Below are 21,594 nucleotides of genomic sequence, written 5' to 3' on the forward strand. Positions count from 1 at the left end.
GGTTGTAGTTGATGTGACTATCGATGTTCCGGCCTGCCGGTGAATCGATGTTCGTGATGTGCCCGAGTTCTGCGAAGAAGCTCGAGATGAGAGGTGATTTGGTGGGATGTATGCTATCAAACGTAAACGTAACACACGTCGTTATTGAGCCGGAAAGTCGGTAGAGAAGGGCGGAGTGTGTAGAGAGGAGTTGGTGTAAAAGAGTGACAATGGTCGGAAGTGGTGGAAGGGCGAAAAGACGCGGTGTGTTAACTCGACAGTTAAACCCCTCACAACACAGGTGTTATTTCCGTAGACCGATCGGTCTCGCTGTTGGGAATCGCGTTGATGGTTGGTGGTTAGAGAGGGTTGCGGTTTTGTCGCCTATAGCGTTTTTGGGCAGGGAGTGTCCAAGTGAGCCAAGCGCGGTTTAGATTAGAGCGTGGTGGTGTACGGGCGTGCGCTGTGTTTGGAAAAGGGGGTGCATTGGAATGTAATACAGCGACAGATTTGGAGCAACCAATCTCCCGTTGCTGCGGTTGGATGGATGATTCACCGGCTGGGCATGGGCATACGCGGTACATTACGATATCGATCTTCATGAACCGGGATGGACGGCCGACAGCGTTCAGTCTCCTCCAGAACACTCCACGACCCAGCCAGCCGCAGCTGCAGTCTCATCTCGTAAAGTCTAGGGAAAAGCCAAGGAATGTCGCACTCTATCGAACCTGGCACAGCTGCATGGCCGCGATACCCGCCGGCGCGGCCGCAGCTGGTGAAGGGACGGATGGGGCAGGGATCCGTGGTGAGCTTGAGGGCAAATTGGACATGAGCGATGGCGTGATGGAGGACCGTTTTCCCCGCGTATATGCGATAAGAAAGTAGCACGGCTGTTGCTTACGTGACGGTGCTTATCTCAGCGATCATAAGCATACTCGCGGGTCGTGTGTCTCTCGGCAGCTGCCTTGTCTTGACTTCTCGTGCCGTGCTTACCACCTTTACCTCTCCTCTCACAAACCGAGTCTGCCCTCGAGCTCAGTCACCCATGTCCCATTGTCATTGTCGCCGTAATTACAATCTCCGCCCAGCCTCGGCACTCCCATATTACCTCATATATGAGCTCAACAGCCACGCAGTCATTCAACACTCAAATCTCGATTACACGCTGCTCCCGGGAGCCTGGGAATAACCTCAACTTCGCCACCACTGCTAAGCTGTGTAAAATGATCATGAGGGAGGGGACGTATTAGATGAGCGCGCTGCGCTTTGGGCATGGGTGATATATACGAAACGAGACGGGACTCGGTATTAGTATTCAAGCGGGTGGGAGACCTGCGGAACAAGAGCTGATGGTACCGCATGCTTCTAGACACGTAATGAGCGAGCATCTGGGAGTCGAACGAAGCCCCTGGATTATGTCGCACGTATTGCCGTATAGCTGGGACATGGTACAGGGTTTAAACCACCTGATGCTCTCATCTTGCATGTGCATCAGCATCCACCAGGAGGGCTCCCAATGAACCTTTGTTGGAGAACGTTGGCTTGGCGTGACGCTTTCATTTGAAATTTCTGGGCACGTCGATTTGATGCGTCTGAATAGGCGTCGTGTCACTTCGGCTGTCGGAGGCTGTAATTGGATTGCTGAGTCTTTCGGTGTAGCATGTCGTGTTCTGTAGCTTCGATAATCATGATGACCGGGATATAATATCGATGTATGCCGAACGATTCGCACGTATAGGTTCGGGAATTCGAATGTCGACGTAACAAATCCACGGGAAGGGATGTATGCAGAGACGAGACGCAACGTATGACAGATATTATATTCAAACAAGGCTCTCAAAACCAAAAGCCTATCCCCTAGTCTCGTGCTGAGCCCTATACGACACACATTAGCGCATACTCCAAACCCCTCGTCATCATATCAAACATACTCAGCCAAATGTCCAGCCTTGGAGTTCAGGAACTCGTTGTAAGAGTTGGCCCAGGTGTAGATACCGTAGTAAGCGGCGAAAGGAACACCCCAGTAGATGATGTTCTGGCGGATACGGCGAGCGCTGTTGAAGATAGCGGCGTGGAGGGTACCAGCGAGGGGACGCTGGGCGAAAGGGGAGAGGGAGTAGGTGATGATACCACGCTGGGTAGGTCCACCCATGTTACCCCACCATCCCACTATTCACGATCAATCGTTAGCCCTCACATCCCGAATAATCCCATCGCCGTTCAACCGGTGCGCTCAAACACACACAGCACCACCCGCACACCGGCGGAAAGCGACGAAACCAAGGGCGAAATTGACGTACTGAAACGAGTTCCTTCAGGCACAGATCCACCACCCATTTTGTCAGATGTATATGTCAAGGAGTATTCAACCTTAGGTGGAGAGCTTACCTACGCGGTCGTTGCTTCGCTGCCTTGCAAACTCCGTGGCTGGTGCGTGGCGCGGTCGATTGGGTAGACGTCAGCTGCGTACGTACGGAGGAAATCGAAACCCGTTATACGTTTAAAACAGATCAAAATGGCACAGGTTTGGGGTGGGTTGATCGTCATCGCTTTGGGGAATTCTTGCTGATGCCGTCTCTACAGCTGAGCGTCTTGGCCGTTTGGCTATCCCGGCTGGTATTGCCGTCTCGGCACTTCAATACTCGATGTACGATGTCAAGGGCGGACAGAGAGCAATCATCTTCGACCGTATTGCCGGAGTTAAGCAAGTTGTCGTCGAGGAGGGAACACACTTCTTGGTCCCATGGCTCCAGCGTGCAGTCATGTACGACGTCCGTACAAAGCCCCGCAACATCTCCACCTCCACCGGATCCAAGGACTTGCAGATGGTCTCCCTGACCCTCCGTGTCCTCCACCGCCCCGAGATCTCCGCTCTCCCTAGGATTTACCAGACCCTCGGTGCCGACTACGACGAGCGTGTCCTTCCCTCCATCGGAAACGAAATTTTGAAGTCCGTCGTCGCACAATTCGACGCCGCCGAGCTTATCACTCAGCGTGAAATCGTCTCCTCCAGAATCCGCGAAGATCTCGTCCGCCGTGCCCGCGAATTCGGAATCGAGCTCGAGGATGTCTCGATCACCCACATGACCTTCGGCCGCGACTTCACCAAGGCCGTCGAGCAGAAGCAGATCGCACAGCAGGATGCCGAGCGGGCAAAGTATGTCGTCGAGAAGGCTGAGCAGGAGAGACAGGCGAGTGTTATTAGGGCTGAGGGTGAAGCTGATGCTGCGGATCTGATTTCGAAGGCGTTGGAGCAGGCTGGTGATGGTTTGATTCAGATCAGAAGGATTGAGGCGTCTAAGGATATCGCGGCGACGTTGAGCAAGGCACGGAACGTTACTTACTTGCCTACGGGAGGAAACGGAGCGACTGCTGGTGGTGGTGGTGGTCAGAGCTCCACGGGTGGAGGAAGCTTCTTGTTCAACGTTGGTGGCGCTTAAAGAGTGGGCTGGCTAGGCATCTCTTTTTGTAACATATTGAAAACTCTCTCATCTTTATGCATCGTTAGGATAATTGTACGTTATCGGGCCTTGCTCGCATTCATTGAAATTGTAGTAGGTTACTTTTATCTACCTAGTATCCGACTATGCTGAGGCCTCGACGAGCATGTCCACCGGATCATCGGCTTAAACTGTACACGGAGGTGGATCATTGATTATTCGTCGTACCCTTTCTCCTGCCGTCTTATATGAATGTCGTGACTGAATTCATATTCGCACTGCAATGACTGTTGTCGGTTTGGAGAGCGTTAGCCCGTCTCATATGGCCTAAGCCTCTTCGTCAAAATACTGCCATCGTTCTCCCTTCTGCACAACTCGGCTCCTAATCAAACGGCAACCTCCTCACACCACCCCCAACGACCCCAGCACCGGGCACAACCACCCTCCTCAACTGACCCTGCTCCTCACCCTGTCTCGCCGCAATTGCACTCGGCACCTTAATCCCACAACAATCTCCCCACCCATGCTGATTCTCCTCCCCCTTCCCATGCACATGTCCATGCTCATCCTCCGTCGCGTCTTTATCCTCACTCATCCCCTCCGCAGCCTTGATGAGCGTTCCAAACATAAAATGCTGCATAATTGGAAGCTTGGACAGGACTTCCGCATCATACATCTTCCCCATTCCCTCCGCGACCTTTTTCCAGGATTTTACACCCGAGATGTCATCCAACATTGGCGAATGCCACCTCAGCCCTGCCACTGTCTTGGTTTCGTTGATCCACTTGATACACCCCAGATAGAAATAATCGTGCGCGAACGCTTCAACTACCTCTGCGTCGTGAATGGAACGTGGCTTGAGGTGTCGGTGTGGAGCGAGTTGGTGTGCGCCGAAGAGGAACGGGAGGAAGTGATAGTCATCCAAACCCCATACACCGTGCGAACCCGCGGGCTCTAAGAGGTACAGACTCTGGATCTGACGCATGGTGGACAGGTATGTGTAGAAGACTCGAAGGACGAGGGCTGGGTAGTCTTCGAGGGTAAGTAAGGGTGTCGGGAGTTGTGTTAGTGCGAGGAGGTAGGCGAGGAAGGAGAGTTCGTGCCCGGAGCCGTAGTCGATGCGGACGGGGGAACCGAAGGAACCGAGGAGGTAGGGGTAAAACTCTACGTCACTGCCTTCTGGTAATGGCAGGTCTTTGTGTAGTTCGTCCACCTTCGCCTCAAGGTCCTCGTAGAATGAGCGGAATGCAGGATTACCGAATCGTGATAACGAATTGTCGACGGGTGGGTGTCGTGCCATGATCTCATTGATCCCCTCGAACATCTTAATCACTCCCTTGACATTCTCCGATACAGGTACATCATCCGAGATCTTCTTCCCCTCCACCGACTTCCCCAGGTCCGTCACAAACCCAAGCAGCAGCTGTTTCGTCGGGCTTTCACGGAATAACTCGAGATCATGAGACGTCAAAATACGTCTCGTCGGCTTGACGAAGCTTTCGAATGATGATTTGGTCATGTCCGTATTCATAATTCACTGGTCGATGGGTACTGTTTGGTCGGCCGCGGTGTTCGGAATAGGTAACCCCGGGTGTCCTCGTTACGTGGCGCAGGCGCGCACCGCCAACTCGTATACGGCAGGCAATGAAATATACGTCGTACGTACATCCAAACAGTGGATCTAAAGCCTCACCACATAAGGAAGCTTGTAGAACAGGAACATGTCGACTTCTCAGTTAATGCACCCATTCAGAGTTCGGGCAATACACTGGCTGAAAGGAGGGGCGAAATGCTTGTTGATCTTGTGCAAAAGCGGTGGGGAAGCGACATGATTGATGAAGAACTCCCCGCACCTCTTGCAAATGTGACAAGTTATGCGCGGACAAATGTACCAGGGGTTGCGGAAGAGGCCTCGCGCATAAACTGGAAAGAATGTCGTCCCGGGGATTTGGAGTCATATAAGAATGCCACTAAGACGCTTTGGACTACGTTCAAAGTCAATGGCGAATACAAGTGTGTTTTCTTAACCTTTCGCAACCATAATTATTTGCTCAAGGATTCCAGCTTTCCACCACGCATGAAAGAAGAGCAATCAGGCACTCTGATCGGGGGTAGACGTGAACGGAAAAGGTTTGCTGTGGTATTATGTGCTGATAAAAACCCTGCACTACCGAAAAGTGTTAAAGTGGCAGACATGCCTGAGGATCTTCACGCAGGAATTTGGTTTGATATCAGCCGCAAAGCATATGGAAAGGTTGTATTTGTGTGAGAGAGGTTTAGGAAGACATTTTATGGGAGATCAAGGATCTAATGGGAAGATTTTCACGATTAAAATATGTTCCATTCAGCGCACCTGCTGGTGGTGAACATTGAAGCGAGCAGTAGAGGAATCGGAAACGAAGGAGGGTGATGACGAATTCGTTGACGACAATGAGGACGAGGATGAGGATGATATCCTTGGGAATCTAGCGGGCCTGTTATAAAAGGGCAAATTACGGTCCAGATCCACGATTAAGCAGGCGGACACAATGGCCACCTGCAAAAGTACACAATATACGTACTCGCATGGACATACGACAACACTGCCGCGGCGTGGGAAGATGAACGTCCTGACGACCTGCTAAGTCACCCGGTGTAACATGGATCTAAGTACGGTAGTGTTGTTCGTTGGTCACGATGAGGGGATCGTCATATCTACCCTCCTTCCGAAGATGAACGGCTATGGCTCGACAAGCTTCACATTCCCTAGCTAAGCCTAGCCTGGACTTACCCGCGAGGAACACGGGGCCCAGCCGTGATCATCTTCCCCGCTCGCGATCGTCCAGTTCCGTCGACGTCAGATCATCATGAGGTTAAGCAAACTGTGACAAGGCAGGGATTCGGGAGATGAGAATATGAGCGGATGACTGTATGGCTGGCTTAGGGTCACCATAAGAAGATGTTCAACTGTAACTTTTCTGGATCACCGCGAAAGCTTTTTCTCCAACATGGGCATCTCACTATTCATGAGAGCTGTGATCTCCCTCGCGTGGATCACGTCAGCGACAGTATTTGGCCAAAGCACGACAAACAGCACCGCGGACCTCTGCGCTAGCAACATTTTCCACCTCTCCACCCCTCCCTTCGACAACTACTACACAGACAGCAATAGACCACATCTATTCAGCACGGGCCTGAGCGTCGTCAACGTTGTTGCGCAAACACCTACAGATAAAGCCTTCGCTCTCACTCCTCAACCCTGTCTTGTCGAACGACGTGATCGGTGCGGTTCTCCAGCGTGGGAATTGGGAAGGGGCATTGTGCCATGAAAAGAAAATCGGTGAGTATCAACGCTGCAAGACTGTCTCGTGGGTAGATATGATGTGTGACGTTGTCCTTATAGTTCCTTCGGGTAAATTTGACGCAGGAGGAGGCGATGTCGAGATTGGCGGGGATGTCAACGAGAGCTATTTCGCTGGACCGGATGATGCGGATCTCATTGGGAGTGATGGCGTCACGTTCTACGGACTAGCACTCGACGGGAACAATAACCAAAGTATCGTGGAGATGATGAACAGTGATGATTGTGATTGCTTTATCTGTTTTATTATTGGACCTGAAGCTGACCTGAACATTTCACAGGTTTCCGTCACTTCCTCCTCAACACCAACGACGACCAACTCATATCCTTCTTGAACCAAGCAGCCAACAACCTCAACCGCGAGTTCCCTGCTGGGACGTTGACGAATGCGGAGATGTTGGTCGCCGATCCGGCGTTTGGTGGGGATCCGGTGCATGCTGCGAATTGGACAAGGGGAGCATATGTGAGTCAATCTGCTAAGTGTATTCCTTACTGGCCATGGTGCTGATGAATCCCGCTCAGCATGGCACGGTTATCTGGTCCTGGCATACGGCTGTGATGGCTGGGGGTCTCGAGCGTCAGCTCGCTCAATGCGATAATTCGACTTCGACACCTGCTTGCGTACTGATGACACAATGTATCTCAATGTGGTCAGCGCTTATTCGAACCTCTGGGATGTCATCGAGGGGAACGCGGCGCAGTTGACGCAGGAGGTTTGGAGTTGGGGAGTATATGGATGGAGGATTTGAGGTGGTGCTGTCGAGTGACATTCCTGCTCCTGGTGGTATTCCTCAGGTATGTGACATGTGATTTTAGATGTTTGCTCACGAGACTGACTGAGTTTCAGACCGAAAGCATTCCATGCAACTTTGGAGTCTCACGTTCTTGGCAGCCCAGAGGAACCCAATTTACGCCTGAAGTTGGGACAGAGCTCGATGCCCGACATTATGAATTGGGTTAAACATTTACCTCGCAGGATATGGACGTTGCAATTGTGCCGGAACTTGAGGACGCAAGTAGCTGTATGATCATCACTCGAGCTCAGCTATTGGAAACTTGCTGTTTAGGAATTCTTTTGCTTCCACGCGATCGCGAAGTGCTGGTGGTATCTGGAAAGCCTTCAGGGATTCTGAAAGAACTAGCCGTAACGTTTACGTTGTTCAAGCATTCCAAATCTGATCCTTCTTCTCACGGCTCTATCGATTGTCTCTGCAGAACCCTTCGAACCCTCTCCTCACCCACTCCCCTCCTCAATCCCCTCCCCAACCCCCTCCACAACCTCCAACACCCCCCTCAACACCTCCCTCCCCTCCCACCCCACGCGCTCAGTCGCGATAGCGACAATGGCACTGACATCGCGTTCGAGGTTGATGAAATTGATTTCGCCGCGGATGGGGATGGTTAGGATGTGCTGTGTGAGGAGGGAGGAGAGGTGGGGGAGGGCGTGGGTTAGGAGGAGGGTGGTGAGGAGGGCTGGTAGTAAGTCTTTGGATAGCGGCGCCAGGAGGTTATTGTAGGCTTTCGAAAACTTGGTCGCGACGGTCGAGGGCGCTGTCGACGGACTCGTGTAATCCGTCCCCGCGAACGCATCCTCAACAACCCCCCTCATCCCCCTCTTAACAACCCCCTCAAACAAGCCCCTTACCCCCTCCCCACAAACCCCCTCAATTCTCCCCTCAACACCCCCTCTCAACTCCTCCAACACCTCCTTCACATCCTCTGGCGACAATGCGCGTCCAGTGAGTTCGTCGATGACTCGGGCGAGATAGATGCGTGCGGTGTAGAGGTTATTGACCCAGGCACATCTTTCCGTGACTACGCCACTCGACACTCGACGACGAGCGACACCTAGGAAATCACTTTCCAGAATCCGACGGAGGCCGGAGACGACGCCTCGGATGGCGCAGACGTCACCCGTCGCCAACGTTCGGGAGAGGAGGGATTTGGTGATGTAGAATAGGTCGTCGACCACAGATGTGATCTGCTCCAGTTTCTCCTCCATCACGAACGCTTTTTCCAAATTCCTTCTCAATAGGTGCGTTGTGAGTTCGACGTAAACCCCCAAGACCCTCTCCGCGACTTTTTTCTCCAACGCACTCTCGGCCAATACAGTGTTGATGCCATCGATCTCGACTTTCTGCTCCACATATCCCGTATAGGCATTCCATCGCGCCAAAAACGTACCCAGTTCCACACTCAATAAATCCAACTCCCTAACATCCTCCGCACCCAAGACGTCCTCAACACTTCCCCCTTCCCTATCTCGCGCGTCCAAACTCCGTCGCCCGCCCGTTCCCGGCGCCGGACTCGCCACCCTACTAACCGCCGCGCTCAAACTCCCCTTCAGCGCATTCTGCGCAACCCCCCTCATCTTCTTTTCTCCCCCCGTAAATGCCTCGGTGAGCTTCTCCCACCCCCACCCCCGCGTCCGCCCGATCGCGCGTTCGACCCCTCTCTCCTCCCAATGCGAGTTCAGGATCAACGCACCACGCCTATCCCCCTCATTCTGTAACTTTCGTGCTATCTCCAATGCGGAGTGGATGTCGAAGGTGGATGCGATGATGGGCGTATGGGTTGTGAGGAGTTTGGCGAGGATGGAGAGGAGGGTACCGAATGTTGTGGGGTAGGTCGATGGGTCGGGGGTGGAGATGGTGATGGACTTAAGTTTTTGTACGGTTAGGTCGACGACGAATTTTTGGTAGACAGAGACGCCGATATTGGGTTTTCCGATTCTGGAGAATGTGCGGATCCATGTCTCAGCAGCACCAGAATCTCCACTCTTTACCGCAGCCCAAAACTCACTCTCAACAACCCCAACCAACTTCTCCCCCGCATTGGCAATTGTCTCATGAGGCAGTAACGGCGCAGCCTCACTCGGCACAACCGCCGCCGCGAACGGCGACTCCAACACACTCCCCGGATGTGCCAACGCATGCTCCAACGCATCAATCACCCTCGTGTAGTCCGGCACCGGGGCCTCCAGTGCCGTCGTAATGTCCCGAATTGAGTCTTTAAGGTCTTGGGTTGCTATCACGACTTCCCGAGTCTCCCGTACCCTCTGGCCTTCGAGATCAAGGTTGCGGACGCGAGCGCCAACACTCTCCGCGCCCCTCCCCGCCTTGCCCACGACCTCACCCAACCTCCCCACAACTTCCCCAGCATCAATCAACCGTGCGCGATGCGTGGTGAGTGCTCGAAGTTCAGTGTCGAGGGCGGCACGGTTTGCGAGGTGGAGTTTGAGGGAGGCGGTCAATGAGGCATCGAGGGTGGAGAGGGCGTCGAGGGCTGAGTGGAGTTGGGGGAGGGATGTGGCGGTGTGGATTGAGGGTGGATCGATTGGGGCCATTGATGGAGGACCCCTTCGGTGAGGTGAGGTGAGTTGTCTGGGCAATGACCTTTCGAGACTACGTTACAGGGTACGGTGAGGTCGTGATGCAGGGCACCTGGGGTGCAGCTGAACGGCCGACACGTACAAACCCAAGAAGTTCAAAAAGATGGACGATTCATGGGACGTCTCAAAAGCAGTCCGCACATTCGATGCCTTCCCCAAAGCGTCCCATCACTACGTAACCCACTCCTCCCGAGGAGGAATCATGACGATCATCTGGACCCTCCTCACACTCTACCTAGCTTTTCACGAGCTCTCATCATGGTACGTGTGCCAGCTTTCTCGCGGATCTTCAAAGTTGACTGTAGAGCAGGTTCGACGGCCAGGAAGAACATCAATTCAGCGTCGCGAGGGAAATCGGAGACATGATGCAGATTAACATCGACATGACTGTCGCGATGCCGTGTGATGTGATTCAGGTTAATGTGCAAAGTGCGACCGGTGATCGCGTTCTCGCACAAAACGCTTTAACCCTCGAAGGGGTACCTCGCCCTCCACACTCCTCCCATCACTCAGCTAACCATATGTTTGTTTAGACAACCTTCGACACCTCCTCCGCCCACCTTCTCACTACAACAACCCCCCACTCCCCCCCCTCCCTCCCCTCAATCCTCCGTGCGTCAAAAAAACACACCTTCCCCTCCCGCAAACCCATCAAAAACGCAGACGCCTGCAGAATCTACGGCTCCCTCGACGTCGACAAAGTCCAAGGGGACCTCCACATAACCGCCGTCGGCCATGGATACCAAACCCAAGGCCCCCACCAACCCCAGCACCTCGCACACGATAAAATGAATTTCTCGCATGTGATTGATGAGTTGAGTTTTGGTGCTTTTTACCCGAGGCTCGAGAATCCGCTCGATATGACCGCGAGTGTCACCGAAGAACGTACGTGTGTGCACGCACCCTCCCCCTATAGGTACGATGGAGGGCTAACATTGTGTGTAGATTGGCAAACCTTCAAATACTTCCTCTCAATCGTCCCAACAACATACATCTCATCCCTCCCCCCCTCCCACGCCATCACGACGAACCAATACGCCGTAACCTCCCAATCCCGTCCCTCCCCCTCCTCCCACTCCTCGGGCAAACCACCCGGTATCTTCTTCCAATACGATATCGAACCACTCGAGCTCACGGTGCGTGATAAGAGAGCGGGGTTGGGATCGTTTTTGGTGAGGGTTGCGGGGATACTGGGGGGGTGTTTTGTTTGCGCTGAGTGGGGGTTGAAGGGGGTTGATGTTGTGCTGAGGGGGGTGTTGGGGAGGGGGAGGGGTAGGGGAGTGGGGGAGGCGGGGGAGGGCGAGGGGTTGTTGAGTCCGGTGGAGGGGAAGGAATATTTTTGAGTTTTGTTCAGAGGGGGGAGGGAGAGGGGGGGAGCGGAGGATATACCCATCACGACCCAGTTCATTTATTCGGCGCAAGATCAATGATACGAAACAACACAGCAATACGAGATATATGAGAATATGAAAAGCTCGCACTACAGATTTAATGTCTCATCGGATCACACCCAACCCTCCTCCTTACCTCCCCAATCCTCCCCACCATAAACCCACTAACAACCCCCTCCCTCCCCTTCCCAAACTGCACGAAATCCCCAAGGGCACAATACCCCTCCTCCCACCTCCACGCTAAACATCGCTCCCACGCCTCACACGCCGTTCTGCAGTTTTCTTTGTCGTACCATGGCGCACGGTCGGGTGGATCGTTGGGGGTAGGGTCTGAGCGCCGGTATTTAACGGAGCGGGCGTTGTTGTCCCAGGAGGGGAGTTCGGGGGTGAGTTGGTGTGCGATGAAGTAATCGTAGATGTCGGCGTATTTTATGTAGCCCTGTACGTCCATCCCTACGTTAGCAGGTCATTATCATATCATATGCTTTTCGTACCTCTTCTGGCATCATCGCTTTCTCGAATTCGTATAGCATGCCCATCTCCCTGGCGTCAAGATGGTGGAGTGTCATGATGGGTCTACACCAGCGGTCTTCGCGGTATGTAACCATATCGGGTGGTTCACGCTGAAAGATGAGTTTCATCGTCTCTGAGCGCCAGAAACCGAAACCGAGGTCTTTAAAGGATTTAGCGAGTACGTGATCCCCAAACGAGGTCTTCTCCCCCTCCCACCGATGTTGATCGTACTCGGGTGTGGCTACGGTAGCTTTCAGGAGAGCCTTGGACATGATGATCCCTGCGCCGCCGTGTGCGAACAGTTGTTTGTCAGTCCATGTTGGGGCTCCGGTGTAGATTGCTTCGGATGAGTTGAGGGTGTTTAACCACCGCACGAGGTTTTGCCAGATGATGTAGGTGTCACAGTCGACCATCACATACCACTCCATGTCTGGATATCTTTTGTAGGCATCCACCAACGCTGGCACGAATTTGTATTTGTCGAGCCTCCATCCGGCTTTTCCGATGTCACCCTTGAATATGGTCGTCTTGCCCGGTCCGCCAGTTCGTAACGCAACTTGATGTCGATAGAGCTCGAAATCCCGGTGATGGGTTTTGTAGTGTGGTGACACATTCACGAGGGCGTCGTAGATCTGAACACCGGCCACTGTGTCCTCTTGGTCGGAGTAGATGAGGAAATTGGGGACCGAGCCATCTCGAAGGGAAGTCGCGAGGTGAATCGGGATCCGGTCCCAGAGGACTGTGGCGCCGGTTTTTATAATCAACAGGATTTTGTCGGCCCCGGGAGGTTTGGGGCGACCCTTGTATGTGGTGGGGGTGAGGGGAGCGAGGGGGACTTGCGCGTTTTCTTCGAAGGTGACTTCGTCGGTGTTGCGAACGACACCGTCTTCTTCGTGTTGGATTGAGCCAGGTACTTGTAGGTCGATTGAGGCATCTTCACGAGAGGTCTGACGATCGTGTAACTTGCTGAGGATGAACAAGGTGATCGCGGTTCCGCATAGCCACGTGAGCATTCGTTGGAAACCTCGCGTAGTACGATAAGAACAACGCCTAGATGGCGCTGGTACCAACATGCTCAAAGGTCTCATCGTTCACTTCCAGTGACCTTTGGCTGGTGAGACTGTATACGTATACGTCGGACAACGCGAGCAGTTCTGTATGCCCAAAGGAGGGATTGGTGATGCCATGATCATAAGATGAGGCAACTTCGCCTCATTTGTCTTGGCGAAATCCTGTTCCGGAGATGTGTCCGTCATCGAGATGTCCAATCCCGAGCCGTGTCTGTGCCCAGACCAAGGTCAACCAGCTGGTGCGCACGAGATCTCCGCACTCTAAACCTTAAATGCCCGTCATCGACAAACGCAAAATCTGCGTTTAGGAGGATTCTGACTATACATGGGCGGGTATTTGGGAAGGTAGATACTCTACATTGACATCTGCAAATGCAACCAACAGTCACAATTTACAACGCCAAACCAAGCTAGCCAAACTAGCCCAAATGATATACAAAACTCACTGGGAAACAGAAATTCGATACGCAACCTTCCGATCAATTGGCCTTCAACGAAGCCCCCAACCCTGTCTTCCAAATCGTCTCGAAAAAGCAGTCATTAACCTGTGCCACCTCCCCCCTCATCGTACTAGCTGTCAACAACTCAAAACTGATAGACAACACGGGCACACCCGTCATCTCCTCTCTCACCCTCGTAACTTCCTCCTTCGTAATATTCTTATCAACCACCACTCCTGCAGGCTTAAGTTCGGCAGCGTCGTAAGCCTCACGAAGAGCCTCCAAATCGTCGGTGGCTCCAGAGACGTAGTAGCCGAGGATGGAGAGGTAGGCAGGTAGTGTGGGCTTTTCTGCACCAAACCCGTACGCGAGCAGAGGAACTCGAGGAGGTGAGTAAGCTGAGTTCCAGTTATCGATTTCGGCGCCGGTGGGGTGTCTGTTGGATGACACTGTAGATTCAGAGTCAGAAAGGACCAAGAGGACCCGGACCATAGAGCAACCCACTTGTATTAAACTCAGGATATGTTCAGAAGTCTGGTTGAAGACAGAGAACTACGCGGTTCTGACATGACGATTTATCAATTGCTAAGAGCAACGGGTAAGCTTTGCCGAATAGGTGGAGCTCGTCCAGCACATGACCGTTTACATCATCGACAAACGGTACGGTTACCTGCATCCGATCAAGCAGCGAAACGGATAGCTGCGGCCGAGATAAGACATTATCCGCCAAACCCCATTTTTGACAGCACTGAAATTGGAGTAGTAACTCCCTTGGCGATGGAGAGCAGTGGGTAGCAGAAGGTTTGACAGCAAGAGGGACCGACGCAAAAAAGGCGAGGTCGTGCCCGGAATCGAACCGGGGTTGTTCGGAAGCCGAGGCATCAGAACCGAAAGTGATAACCGCTACACTACACAACCAGATGATTGAAATTATTTCAATGATTGATTATACAAAGAGCCATGACCGATAAACCTCAGTTCCCACGGATTTTGATCCATCGTATAGCCTGCTGCTGTCTGTTAAGCACCATTTGCGTTACATGGCAGACATGTTTCCGTTATTTTTGCTATCCAGGCGTCCTACAAGAAAGTCTTGTCTTGTACATGTATGTTGGTAAATCACATCTAGATAGACTGGCTGCGAGTACTTATTCCCGTCAAGGGCGGTGTTCTTGCATCGAGAGGCAGCTATTGTTCAGGCCCATAACATCTACTGGCACAGCACTGCTGAGATGCCCCTTCAATAGCTCCTGGGAAGCATCAACGACCCAGAAATCCTCAATGTCATATTGCGTATACCTAGTTGATTCTATACTCGGACACCGTGGGAATCGTGCTTCCCATAGCTCGAGGCAGTCCGACGGAAGACTAAAACTGTGGTCAACTCGCAGCTGCAGTATGGGATTGGTTCCGGACTGTCATTTGGGAAGGCGTAAGGTTACGTCACGGTTCGATTCATACCAGCAGAATGACCGTGTTCCACTGAATGCCGAAACACCCGCTTTCTGGCTAACCTAAGATCGTCTATTCATCCTAATATCAATATGGTATCCTCTTCCTGCACCAACCCCTCTACCATCCCAACGCATCACCTAACCATCAACCGCCTCCACATAATTCGCCGGAAAACTCCCCTGAACACCTCCAATCTCACCCTCGGCCCACCCATCGCCTTGATCCTCTTTCACCAGCAAAATCACATCACCCTCCCGAATCGACAACTCAACTTCAGTCTGCGCTTCATAGTCATACAGCGCCTTGACATATTTCAGTCGCTTGGCACCACGTTTCGGTGCAACAGCTGGTCCCTTTTTCTTGAGTGAGGAAGCCATACTGGAGATCGATAATGTTCTCGAATGTGCCGCTCCGGGGGTAGATGCAGGAGCAGCGGCAGCGGCAGCGGGCGAAGGTGGGGGGTTGAGCGTAACGTAACTCGCAGGCACCACACCCTCCCGTCCCCCAATCCTTCCGGTCATCCACCCACTCCCGTCGTCCGCTACGACGACCTCGACCTCATCGCCCTCATTCACGCTCAACTCCGTCTCATCATTCGCTTGCCACGCGAAATTCACTCTGGCAGTCTGCACCTGCTTCGAAGTCGCGGCAGGTGGTAACGAGCGCTCGATACTCCCTATCCCAAACGGCGACGCGATCTCACGACGTGGCGAGCCTGGCGTTCGGGCAGCGTTGACAATATTGCTATACACCGAATTCGTCACCGAACTCTGCGTACTCGTCCTCGACAACGTCCCCGGGCCCTCCTCGCCATCACTCACAGCTCCCGCAGCTTTACTCTTCCTCTTATCCTTCTTGGAGGTTTTCTGAACGACTTGACCTGGACAACTCGCCGGAACCTTCATCTCGCATTTTGCGTGACACGCGAAGCCACACGCACGACACACGAAGCCCTGTTTGGCCAGGCCCCAGATTGTGCCTTGGCAGAAACCACAGGTCGTTGGGATGGTGAATGAGGCGCTCTTGAAATCATGAGGGGCGGAGTTGAGGTCGAGATCGCCGACTGCGGCGTGGACTGTGTCGAGCTCAATTTGGAGCGCGAGGCGGCGGGAGTCGAGGATCGTCACTGCGCGTTGACTTTCGAGGAGGTTGGCGGCAACTTCGTCACCGTTGCCTAAACTCGGGGTTTTGGTATATGCGTCGCGTAGGTTTTTGAGCCCTTCAATTTCCCGTTTCTTAGCCTCGACAGTCGCGTTCATATCCCGTAACTCTCCACGACTCTTCCCCACCAAGTTCCGCAAGTACACTTTCGATGCATCACTCGTGTCGATCGCATCAGAATCATGCCAAATCGGACTCGGCTGGAACGCGAATTCCGCAGGCTCTAACCACCCCCCAGCATTATGCTTGACAAACATCGTCGAGTCCAACACTGGATCATTCCTCGCGACCGCCGCAACGGTATTCTCCAAATGAAACTTCGACCGATCATAACACGCAATCTCCAATGTCGCCGCGAGCGTAAACAGCTCATTCACCTTCCTCGTCCTCGCCTCACTCAAATTCTGCATCGAATCCAGTACCAACGGCACATCCCCGTGGAAATACTTCTGTTTAGCGGCGTTCGCGACACGGATGGCGATGATGTAGGTGTTCTTGGCGTTGTTCATGTCGAGGGAATATTGGTGGAAGTGTTTTTGGGCTTTTGCGGAGTCGGTTGCGGTCTCTTGTTTTCGGCGGGCGGATTCGACGGATTGGCAGCATTCGTCGTATTTCGCTTTGGCTTTTTTGAGATCGGAGTAGATTTTATCGCGGTCTTCCAACAACTTCTCGGCAAATGTGACGTGTTTCTTCCGCATGTCCTCGCTCTTCAGTTGTACACCCTTCAACCCCTCCGCAATCTGCAGACTCAACTCTTCCGATAACCTCCCCCGTTCTCGTGCCAAATTCTCGACTTCACCAAGGATGTTGGTCCACGTCGTCATCGTCGCACTCTCCAGACTCCCAGGCGTAACTCTCGGCTCCTCGCCAACACTCACAACACTAGCTTTCTTCGCCTTCCGTTCAAAGTACTTCTTACTCAACACCGACAATTTCTGGGAGTACTCCTTCTCGATTGCGCATCGTTCTTTGTAGAATTCCCGGATATCGGTGAGGAAGGCGTTGTTTTGGGCGACCCATGCGTCGGTGGGCTTGAATGCGTCCTTCAGTTCTGCGCCGAAGGATGTTCGGGGTTCGTTATAGGATGGCATGGAGGGCATTGAGGATGTTGGTTGAGCTAGGTCGGCGGCTTCGGCCTCATCCCAGTCGGCCATTCTGAAGCTACTGGTATGTACGATCTATGTGCGAAAAATTGAAAGTAGCGAGTGTATGCTGCGGAAAGGGTGGTGCGGTGAATGCTGTCAAGTCGTACTCGCGATGGTGTGGGGAACGCGGCGGTGTACCGTACCGCGGAGCCCGGTGACGTGCGGGTGTAGTCAAGGAGGTCCATTGTCTGAAAACACAGAAGACTGAAGAGTCTAAACAAGAAAAAATCAATGGTAATTTTCGTTCTACTGGCGAGCGTGACGGGGTGGCCCCTGCCTCGCCCGGAAGTCCGCTGTCGCATCGCAACCTTAATTACTCCAGCAGCAAACATCCCTGTCAATTCACGTGCACCCCCATATCAAGTAATCCATCATGTCATCCTGGGCAGACGATGTCGAAGAGGAACTCAACACAACCTCTCCTCCTCCCACAACTACCACCCCCTCCTTCGCCGACCGCCTAGGACCAAAGACAACAGATCAACCATCCAGCACGATGGGGCCCGAACCTACCGCAGTTGAGAATGGCCAGATCCAGCAAGACGACAACGAGGAGGTAAATGACCTCATCAAGAACCAACACACCGTCACCGTCAAGCTCGTCGACCAACAAGCAGACCCCAACTCGCCCCTCTACTCTATCAAAACCTTTGAAGAGCTGCACCTGTCCGAGCCTCTCCTCAAGGGTCTCTACTCCATGAAATTCAACAAACCATCAAAGATCCAGGAGAAAGCGTTGCCGCTCTTGTTATCCAACCCCCCGCGAAACATGATCGGACAATCACAGTCCGGAACCGGAAAGACCGCTGCGTTCGCATTGACGATGCTTTCCCGCGTCGACCCCAAGATCCAAGCCCCACAAGCAGTGTGTCTCGCACCCTCCCGCGAACTCGCGATTCAAATCCAAGACGTCGTCTCAACCATGGCCAAATTCATGCCCGAGATCAAAATCCAGCTCGCGGCAAAAGAGTCCGTGGCAAAAGGCGCAACCGTCGACGCACAAATCGTCGTCGGAACCCCAGGAACCGTACTCGAACTCTGCAAGAGGAAGCAGATGAACGTCTCACAAGTCAAGGTCTTCGTATTGGACGAGGCAGACGAGATGATCAACCAACAAGGCCTGGGCGAGCAATCCCTTCGTTGCAAAAACACCGTCGGCCGAAACGCCCAAATTGTCCTCTTCTCCGCTACATTCCCCGAAGCAGTCCGGATGTACGCCCAGAAATTCGCCCCAGAAGCGAACCAAATTGAACTCAAACGCGAGGAACTCAGCGTAGAGGGAATCCGTCAACTCTGGATGGACTGCAAATCCCAATCCCACAAATACGATGTCCTGGCCGAACTTTACAATGTCCTGACAATCGGGCAATCCATCATTTTCGCGCGGACAAAGGCGAGCGTTATGGAGATCGCGAAGAGGTTGGAGGCGGATGGACATGCGTGTGTTGCGTTGACGGGTGATTTGGAGCCTACACAGCGTGACCACGTCATGTCCTCCTTCCGTGACGGTTCGCACAAAGTCCTTATCACAACCAACGTCATCGCCCGCGGAATCGACGTCCTCCAAGTCAACATGGTGGTAAACTACGACATGCCTCTCACCCCTCCCCCCGAGTCCAGACCCGACCCTGCGACGTATTTGCACCGTATTGGGCGAACGGGAAGGTTTGGAAGGATTGGGGTTAGTATTAATTTCGTGTGTGATGAGAGGAGTTTACGGGAGATGCAGGCGATTGAGAGGTATCTTGGGGTGAAGATGATCAAGGTTCCGACGGATGATGTGGAGGAGACGGAGAAGGTTATAAAGGCTGCTTTGAAGGTTTAGAGACGGTCTTTTTGGACGGCAAAAATGAGGAACGAGGATGATGATGATAAAATGACATGAATTTTAATACGGTACACCGCTAAATCTCGTTCAAATGCAAGATAGGACGCCCTCTCCTTATCCCACTATAACCGAAAAGATACCCTGTCACGACCAGCGCCCGGTTACCAGTTATTAGTCCGTTTCCCATCTTTCTCCCTCCTCAACTCAGTTATCAGGAGCTCCTTGTTGCAGTATGCAGCACTATTCCTCATCACGTTTATGTTAATCGACGTACCCTATCCCCAAAAAAAACACTCAGATCATGCGAAAATCTCAAACAAACTCCAAATCATCACTATCACTTTCCTCAACAGCCTTCTGTACCTCCTTCCCCTTCACCTTTGCCGGACTCAACCTAACCTCCCCACTCGCAACCCCACCCTGCAACAACCCCTCCACATTCGGCGGTCCACCAGCTCGATACATCCCCTCCCTCCTCTTCGTCGGATCAAATCCAAGCCGTCGAACATGCTGTGCCGAAAACGCACTCCCACTCGATCCCTCCCCCTGTGATGGAGACACCACGACCCCTTCCCCGGACTGGATCGACATGTATTCAGCACCGACCCCACCTCCGGAGACTTTCGCGAGCTTCTTCATCGTTTCCAACTCCTTCTTCCGATCTTCGAGGTCTTTTTTGAGTTTGGCTTTGCGGGCTGCGGTTGAGGCTGGGTCGTCGTCGAAGAAGTGGGAGGAGGCGTAGGCGGCGGGCATGACGTACGTTTTTGCGCCCGTGCCTTTGTTTACCCAATCTGCTCTTCCACCATCGCTGGGTAATAAGCCTGTTCCGCGTGCGTCGCCTCCATAACTACCACCACCACCACCACCACCTCCACCTCCCCTACCACCTCTTCCTCCTCCTCCACCTCGTCGCGGCTCATTCGACACAGCCAACTCCATCCTCCCACTCCTAATCTTCTTCAAATTCATATCAACATGAAACCCACACCACTCCCCCTTCTGTAAATCAACCCACATCTTACACCTCCCCCCATCCTTCTTCATCGCACTACAAACCCCCAAATCCCTCGACCTCCCAATCTCGAGCAACTGGTCTTCAGGTTCAGAGAGGTTGAGAGAGAATGTGACAGCGGTGCTGACGCGTGGTTTCATGACGGCCGGGTTGAGGAGTGCGATGAGCGTCCCCCGGGTGACTTTCCAGAATTTCTCGAAAGCGGGGCCGAAGAGGAAGATTTCGATGTCGTATTTTAGGTCGGTGAGGGTTAGGACTAGGTATTTTCTTTGTTCGCCTTTGGAGGCTGTGCGGACGTCTGATTTCGAGGCGATGATGCCGAGGAGGATCCAATCTCCCACGACGTCGGGTGCCTCGAATGCTGGCCCCGTAACTGTTTTCAAGAGATCTGGGATGGTGAAGAGGGTTCGGCCCCTAAAGTGTTCGGATAGGTCTTCTTTGTCGATGAGTTGTTTCGTTAGGTATTGCTTTGAATATGGTTCCAGGATTCCGCCTGTAGGTTTCTCGAGAACGATGTCTGCCTCTTGTAGTTGATGCTGTGACTTGGCTTGTGGAAACTCGAATGATGCAGCCAGGATAGCCTCTCTCGCTCTCCTCCCCTCCTCCACTGCGCCGATCATCTGCACCGGAACCTTCTCATGGCCTGGTTGCTGTACTGGCGTAGGCCGTGAAGTCTGAGTTGGCGGTGTGACAGGTCTTGCTATAGGCGCAAATCCCTTCGATCTACTCTCCTTCAACAACACCTCCCTCTCCCTCCTCCTCCTCTCCTCCTCCTTCGCCTCCGCCAGACGGTCGTTAAACGTCTTCAACGGTCTCGGTGGAGTCTTTGATGTAAAATCTGGCTGCGTGGGCGGTTTCCTTAAAGAGATGTCGCGACCGGTGAGGCCACGGTCGAGGTTTAGGAGGACTCGAGCAGGGGAGCGGGAGGGTGATTGTGCGTGTATTGGTGGTTTTTGCGGGGAGGGCGTAGGTGACTTTGGTACTTGCAGAGCATCGATTTCTGCTGCTTTTCGCTTCCGGGCTTTTTCTTTTTGGACCTTTTTGAGGGCGAGCTGGGCTTTGATCTCGGCGAGTTTAAGTTCGAGGGTTTCTGTGGTGGTCTCCCCGTTAGACATGATTGACATCAGGCAGACGAGGGAAGCGGGCCACCTTCATCCTCGTCTTCATCTTCGTCACTACTAGCGACGTGCGGGATCTTCGCACTCTTCCGTAGTGGACTTGGCGATAATGGAGCTTCCAGCGCTGCTCTCTTCCGCTGACTTGGCGGTGAAGATATGATGTGAGCTTCATGAGGCGATGCTGGAGGCCACGGAACATCTACGCCGTAATTAGTTGAGCAGCCAGAAGCTCCAATGGGATCGCGTACCTTGTTGCGACATCCTGGTTGAGGTCTCAATGACAGCGACGGTGAAGTACACGTACAACTGAG

The 21,594-nt window shown here is 53.1% G+C and overlaps 11 protein-coding genes and 1 non-coding gene across 12 annotated transcripts; 5 read left to right on the top strand and 7 right to left on the bottom strand.

The window, feature by feature from the left end:
• Nucleotides 1–1,829: 1,829 nt before the first annotated feature.
• Nucleotides 1,830–2,345, bottom strand: SAICODRAFT_19441 (UcrQ-domain-containing protein; the record flags this gene model as incomplete). The annotated part of the gene is made up of 3 exons (XM_019166098.1): nt 2,205–2,345; nt 1,911–2,148; nt 1,830–1,854 (listed from the first exon to the last, which is right to left on the bottom strand). The coding sequence occupies exons 1-3, from the start codon at nt 2,314–2,316 to the stop codon at nt 1,830–1,832; spliced, it is 375 nt and encodes a 124-aa protein (XP_019023747.1). The 5' UTR covers nt 2,317–2,345.
• A 129-nt stretch (nt 2,346–2,474) lies between these two features.
• SAICODRAFT_92881 (uncharacterized protein) lies at nt 2,475–3,419 on the top strand (the record flags this gene model as incomplete). The annotated part of the gene is made up of 2 exons (XM_019171834.1): nt 2,475–2,510; nt 2,563–3,419. The coding sequence occupies exons 1-2, from the start codon at nt 2,495–2,497 to the stop codon at nt 3,417–3,419; spliced, it is 873 nt and encodes a 290-aa protein (XP_019023748.1). The 5' UTR covers nt 2,475–2,494.
• Nucleotides 3,420–3,801: 382 nt separating this feature from the next.
• On the bottom strand, nt 3,802–4,938 carry SAICODRAFT_57552 (Phosphotyrosyl phosphatase activator; the record flags this gene model as incomplete). The annotated part of the gene is made up of 1 exon (XM_019169544.1): nt 3,802–4,938. One exon carries the CDS (start codon nt 4,936–4,938, stop codon nt 3,802–3,804), a length of 1,137 nt encoding a protein of 378 aa, XP_019023749.1.
• Nucleotides 4,939–5,080: 142 nt separating this feature from the next.
• On the top strand, nt 5,081–6,043 carry SAICODRAFT_125176 (uncharacterized protein; the record flags this gene model as incomplete). The annotated part of the gene is made up of 1 exon (XM_019165387.1): nt 5,081–6,043. A coding segment is annotated over one exon (608 nt), but the record flags the coding sequence as incomplete, so codon positions are not given.
• A 733-nt stretch (nt 6,044–6,776) lies between these two features.
• On the top strand, nt 6,777–7,720 carry SAICODRAFT_7681 (uncharacterized protein; the record flags this gene model as incomplete). Its single annotated transcript, XM_019171040.1, has 5 exons — nt 6,777–6,984; nt 7,041–7,222; nt 7,282–7,409; nt 7,470–7,554; nt 7,607–7,720. 5 exons carry the CDS (start codon nt 6,777–6,779, stop codon nt 7,718–7,720), a joined length of 717 nt encoding a protein of 238 aa, XP_019023751.1.
• Nucleotides 7,721–7,760: 40 nt separating this feature from the next.
• On the bottom strand, nt 7,761–10,105 carry SAICODRAFT_19444 (uncharacterized protein; the record flags this gene model as incomplete). Its single annotated transcript, XM_019166099.1, has 1 exon — nt 7,761–10,105. The coding sequence occupies one exon, from the start codon at nt 10,103–10,105 to the stop codon at nt 7,994–7,996; it is 2,112 nt and encodes a 703-aa protein (XP_019023752.1). The 3' UTR covers nt 7,761–7,993.
• A 148-nt stretch (nt 10,106–10,253) lies between these two features.
• Nucleotides 10,254–11,493, top strand: SAICODRAFT_7683 (DUF1692-domain-containing protein; the record flags this gene model as incomplete). The annotated part of the gene is made up of 4 exons (XM_019171041.1): nt 10,254–10,411; nt 10,461–10,629; nt 10,684–11,035; nt 11,096–11,493. 4 exons carry the CDS (start codon nt 10,254–10,256, stop codon nt 11,491–11,493), a joined length of 1,077 nt encoding a protein of 358 aa, XP_019023753.1.
• A 145-nt stretch (nt 11,494–11,638) lies between these two features.
• Nucleotides 11,639–13,067, bottom strand: SAICODRAFT_57472 (uncharacterized protein; the record flags this gene model as incomplete). The annotated part of the gene is made up of 2 exons (XM_019169535.1): nt 11,639–11,980; nt 12,036–13,067. The coding sequence occupies 2 exons, from the start codon at nt 13,065–13,067 to the stop codon at nt 11,639–11,641; spliced, it is 1,374 nt and encodes a 457-aa protein (XP_019023754.1).
• Nucleotides 13,068–13,547: 480 nt separating this feature from the next.
• Nucleotides 13,548–17,458, bottom strand: SAICODRAFT_19447 (uncharacterized protein). Its single transcript, XM_019166100.1, has 2 exons — nt 15,162–17,458; nt 13,548–14,013 (listed from the first exon to the last, which is right to left on the bottom strand). The coding sequence occupies exons 1-2, from the start codon at nt 17,332–17,334 to the stop codon at nt 13,604–13,606; spliced, it is 2,583 nt and encodes an 860-aa protein (XP_019023755.1). The 5' UTR covers nt 17,335–17,458; the 3' UTR covers nt 13,548–13,603.
• Nucleotides 14,401–14,482, bottom strand: SAICODRAFT_t83. The gene has a single exon. It is a non-coding gene; the product is annotated as a tRNA-Gln (tRNA).
• Nucleotides 17,459–17,821: 363 nt separating the features above from the next.
• SAICODRAFT_35338 (ATP-dependent RNA helicase dbp5) lies at nt 17,822–19,150 on the top strand (the record flags this gene model as incomplete). Its single annotated transcript, XM_019168416.1, has 1 exon — nt 17,822–19,150. One exon carries the CDS (start codon nt 17,822–17,824, stop codon nt 19,148–19,150), a length of 1,329 nt encoding a protein of 442 aa, XP_019023756.1.
• SAICODRAFT_19449 (uncharacterized protein) lies at nt 19,129–21,563 on the bottom strand. The gene is made up of 3 exons (XM_019166101.1): nt 21,532–21,563; nt 21,315–21,482; nt 19,129–21,255 (listed from the first exon to the last, which is right to left on the bottom strand). Exons 1-3 carry the CDS (start codon nt 21,542–21,544, stop codon nt 19,466–19,468), a joined length of 1,971 nt encoding a protein of 656 aa, XP_019023757.1. The 5' UTR covers nt 21,545–21,563; the 3' UTR covers nt 19,129–19,465.
• Between the last annotated feature and the right edge of the window lie 31 nt (nt 21,564–21,594).

The sequence above is a fragment of the Saitoella complicata genome, assembly GCF_001661265.1.
Source record: "Saitoella complicata NRRL Y-17804 unplaced genomic scaffold SAICOscaffold_13, whole genome shotgun sequence".
In the NCBI taxonomy this organism is placed as follows: domain Eukaryota; kingdom Fungi; phylum Ascomycota; class Saitoellomycetes; order Saitoellales; family Saitoellaceae; genus Saitoella; species Saitoella complicata.